We start from the raw sequence: 4,885 nt of genomic DNA, 5'->3' as shown, positions 1-4,885 counted from the left end.
AATGTTGGCGCATTGAAGGTTTTTCAAGTTCTTTAAATTTGGTTTGAAGTAGGATTTGATGTTATCTGAGATTCGATTCGGATTCCGAGCCTGAGAATAGTTTCGTATGGTGATTTATGACTTGCACACATAATTTGGTGTCATTCCGAGTGGTTTAAATATGATTCGGCGCGTTCGGAGTAAGTTGGAAGAACTTGAAGTTCATAAATTGATTCGATTTGGTTTTAGGGTGTGATCCTTAGTTTTGATATTATTTTTCATGTTTCGAGAGTTCAAGCAGGTTCGTATTATGTTTACAAACTTGTTGGTATGCTCGGAAGGGGTTCCGGGGGGGGCCTCGGGTGGAATTCGGATCGAAAACGGATTGGAACTTTAAAATTGGGAAGTGCTGGTACCCCAGTTCTAGTGCGTTCACACCTGCGAGGTTTTGGCCACAGGTACGACTTCGCAGAAGTGGCCCATCGACCGCAGAAGCAGACTTGAGCAGGTTTTCTAGTGGTCGCAGAAACGGAAGCTTTACCGTACCTGCGAGCTTGCAGGTGCGAGGAAAATGGTCGCATGTGCGGGCTAGGCCAAGGAGGCCTGGATTCGCAGGTGCGGGCGACCTCCCGCAAGCGCGTATGCGCATATGCGAACCAGCTCTGCAGAAGCGAAAATGCATGCTCACACTTCTCCGCAGAAGCGGACTTGGCCAAGCTGGGCGAGGACTGCACCTGCACTTAGAGATTTGAGCTTTATCTTGGTTGATGAGTTTTCTTCCTACACTTGGTAATTCAGTGAATGAATGAAATGATATTGTACATGCAAAAGAAAATAAGGTTAGCTAAAAAACTGCCACAACATTTCCCTCCCTTAGCACATGTTGAAAGTCCCTATACACCAAGGTGTCTCCATTCACCTTCAATTATCCTCTTCATCAACAAAGAACCAGTCTCAATGATGAGAGGATGGAGCTGCTGAAAAACACAATAAGACAGTCCCTCAACAATTGCCTTTGCCTCAGCTACAATATTTGTTGACACCCCTATCTCTACTGCCTTTGCATACACCAAATCTCCCACACAATCCCTCATACAAAAGGCATAAGAAATTGGTCCAGGGTTACCTCTAGAAGCTCCATATGTGTTACATTTGAACCATCCATCACATAGCTGTCATGTGTCTCTTTTAGTCAAAACATAAGGCTTATAGCCTTCAAACAATCTAACCATATCTGGCCAAAGTAAAGGAATATTTTGTAGACAAGGATTCCTTACTCTTGCAAGGTAATGTAGAGTTTTGTTAACCTCATGCACCACCCTATTAAATGAGACAACACCCCCATGCTTCATAGTGTTCCTCCTCTTTCAAAGTTCCCAAGAGATAATAGCTGGAGCAGCTTGAAACAATGGCCTAAGCTTAGCACAACAATCAGCACTCTACCATGCCCTAATAACCTGATGAATTTATACCATGTTCACCACCACACCTGTAGCCTGCAAGAAGACCTTCCACACCCTAGAAGCAATAAGACTTATGAGGAAAATATGCTGAAATGTCTCCTCTTGTGGTGGTAGACAACACCAACACTTAGAGACAGTTAAGTATCCATCTCTCCTCCATAGATCATCTGTAGGTATCTTACCTTTCTATAATCTCCAAAGAAAGAAAAATATTTTGAAAGGTAAACCTTTAGTCCATAACAATTTGTATTCTGGATTTGTAGGAGCCCTATGTCTCAGGATTTGCCATGCACTACTGACTGTAAAGTTACCTGAAGCTGTAGGCATCCACCTAGGTGTGTCCCAGAACTCATCACTGTGATCAAAGTATACTTCTTGCCTTATATGCTCAGCAATTTCTTCTGGAAAAGATTGATCCAGAAGTTGATCATTTCATCCATCTTTAGTTCTCAAATATGCCACCTCCTATAATTCTTCATTGATATTGAACTCTGGGGTACTACATGATACAAAGATCTAATGACAATCCAATTCTCATGCCAAACATTAGTGGATCCCCTATTCATCTCCCACAGAATTTCATGTTCCACCTTTTCTCTTGCCTCTAACATTTTCTCTACACATGTGACCCTTATCTAAATGGTACCATAGTAGGTAGTTCTTTCTTGTAGTATTTATTCCACATGAAGTTAGACCATAAGGATTTAGATGTCCTAAACCTCTACCACAACTTGGCAAACAAAGCTTTAGAGACATCAAACAAAGATTTGAATCCTAGTCCACCTTCTTCTTTAGGAAGACATAAGTTTTGCCATTTGGTCTAGTGCCTGCTCCTGCCTTCCTCTTTAGTACTCCAAAAATCCTAGCAAAAATCTTATGCAAGTGCTCTAAAATGTTATCAGGAGGATCCAGCACAAAAGAATGTGAGTAGGCAAGCTTTAAAGCACACTAGAAATGAGATTTGCCTTGCCTCCAAAAGACAATAGCTTTCCTTTCCAAGAATGTAACTTTGCCTTCACCTTCTTAATAAGATCATTGTAATAGTCTTTCCTCCTTCTTGTATAAAATATTGGGCATCCTAGATAAGTAAAAGGGAAATTACCTCTCTGAAATCCAGTAATAACACCTACAGAATTAAACAAATCTCCTACCACATTAGCATGCATATAATATGAGCTCTTTATCTTGTTAATCAACTGGCCAGATGTTTGTTCATATATTGTGAGTACTTCAACCACTTTACCCAAAGAATAGAAATCAGCAGAGGCAAAAATGATTGTATCATCTGCATATGCCAAATAGTTCAAGGGATCAGTCCACTTTAGCATACCATACCCTATAAACCTTTTGTCTTCAAATAGCTTATTCAATGATCTTGAAAGCACCTCAGCAAAAAGAATGAACAATGTTGGAGACAAAGGATCTCCTTGTTTAACCCCTCTTCTGGACTTAAAGAATCCAGAAGCTTGACCATTAATTAGTATTGAATATCAATTGTTAGCCAGCAAGTTCCAAATTATGTTGATGAAGTGCTCAGGAAATCCCATTTTCCTCAATACATGAAGAAGATACTTCCATGACACCCTATCATATGTCTTGGCCATGTCAAGATTGATCACTATATTAGCAGGCTTTCCCTTCAACCTTATATCAATAACAATCTCTTATGTGAGCAAAATATATTCAAATATACTTCTTCCCTTCACAAATCCAGACTGATTGGAGTATATCAATGATGGTAGAATCTTCTCCAATCTATCATGTAGTGCCCTAGAGATGACCTTATTTATGAAGTTACTTAGACTTATAGGTCTTGAGTCTGAAAAAGTTTGAACCAAAGGTTTCTTAGGCAGCAATACAAGGTTAGTATGTGTTATTGATTTTGGTAAAGAAGCACCACCATAGAACTCTTGCAGTAGCTTGAAAATGTCTTCACCTACAATGTCTCAACATTCTTGATAGAACATTCTAATAAATCCCTCAGGGCCACTGGCACTATCACCACTCAGTGCAAACACTGCTCCCTTAACCTCTTCTATAGTAGGAAACTCTCAAAGCTCCAGATTCTGATCCATAGACACCATAGTAGGAATATTATTCAGAAGTTCAAAGCTTGTAGACTCCCCTTCTTGTGTGAATTTCCTTTGGAAAAATTCCACTGCAGCATTAGCCATAAAATATTGAGATTCAAGCCAGGTACCATCACCATTCTGTATTCTTTTGAGATGCAGATTATGCCTCTTGCCATTCATATGATTATGAAAAAATCTTGTGTTTCTATCACCTTTAGCAAACCAGTTCATACCTGCCTTTTGTTTCCAGTACTTCTTCTCAATGCTTAAATATTTCTTCAACTCAGCTTGTGCCTTTTGAAGCACAATCCTATTCTCAATTGTTGGCTCTTCTTCAAATAACATCTCCTTGACACTTACAATATCCTCCCTAATAGCCAGCTGCTTGAAGATGTCACCATAAGTAATCTTACTCTATTGAGATAGTGCAATCTTAACCCTCTTCAATTTCTATTTGAACATAAGGAATGGATCTCCAATGAAATCAGCCACCTATTTCTGCCTTACCACCTCTTTGAATGCCTCATGTTTAGTCCAAAAATTAAGGAATTTGAATGGCTTTACAAACTGCATTGCTTCTTCTCCACAACTCATCAACAAAGGAGCATGATCAAAACCAGTCCTTATGAGATGTTCAACCTCAATATTTGTAAAACGATTATGGAAAGGATGATTAACAAAAATTCTATCCAACCTCTTGAAGATACATTCTGCATTTGGTCTATAATTCCACAAAGTAAAAGAACTCCCTTTATAGTCAAGATCAAACAATCCACAAGAGTTCACACAAAAGGCCAAATCTTCATACTTGGGTGGATACACTGGCAAACCTCATGTCTTCTCATCTTCATGGAGTACTACATTAAAATCACCACCAACTAACCAAGGCAACTCCATTTCACTAGCTAAATAGTATAAATTATCCCATAATTCTAGTCTTTCAAGAGCTGAACATTTAGCATACACAAAGGTCATCATGATGTGTTTGCCAATGTCCCGATGATACACTCTTATAGTTACCTGTTGCTCAGTATCCATCAACAATTCCTATACAAGAACATCATCAAAGAACAATCATATTTTACCATTAATATTTGACATTACAACATACATACCTAATATCCTCATGTATCTCTGAATGTGTATGGAATTTTGAAAAGGCTCCATTAATGCAACAATGAAGAAACCATATTCTCTTTGCATATTGATCACCCTCTGAAAGGCATATTGAGTGTTAACAGACCTTATGTTCCATATCAAAGTCTTGATCATCATTTAGACATTGAGATTGCCCTCTTGGGCAAGATTCCTGTAGGTTGAGGAATTTCTTTGTTTTGACCTTGTTTCTTTCCCTTCTTACCACTCTTACCA

At 38.9% G+C, this 4,885-nt stretch overlaps 1 protein-coding gene across 1 annotated transcript; it reads right to left on the bottom strand.

Moving 5' to 3' along the window:
- Positions 1-3,493: 3,493 nt before the first annotated feature.
- Positions 3,494-4,349, bottom strand: LOC142175932 (uncharacterized). The gene is made up of 3 exons (XM_075242941.1): positions 4,345-4,349; positions 4,022-4,235; positions 3,494-3,928 (listed from the first exon to the last, which is right to left on the bottom strand). The coding sequence occupies exons 1-3, from the start codon at positions 4,347-4,349 to the stop codon at positions 3,494-3,496; spliced, it is 654 nt and encodes a 217-aa protein (XP_075099042.1).
- Between the last annotated feature and the right edge of the window lie 536 nt (positions 4,350-4,885).

The sequence above is a fragment of the Nicotiana tabacum genome, chromosome 22 (assembly GCF_000715075.1).
Source record: "Nicotiana tabacum cultivar K326 chromosome 22, ASM71507v2, whole genome shotgun sequence".
Lineage (NCBI taxonomy): Eukaryota > Viridiplantae > Streptophyta > Magnoliopsida > Solanales > Solanaceae > Nicotiana > Nicotiana tabacum.
Note: the sequence above shows the minus strand (reverse complement) of the source record. Positions and strands in the feature narration are given on the sequence as shown.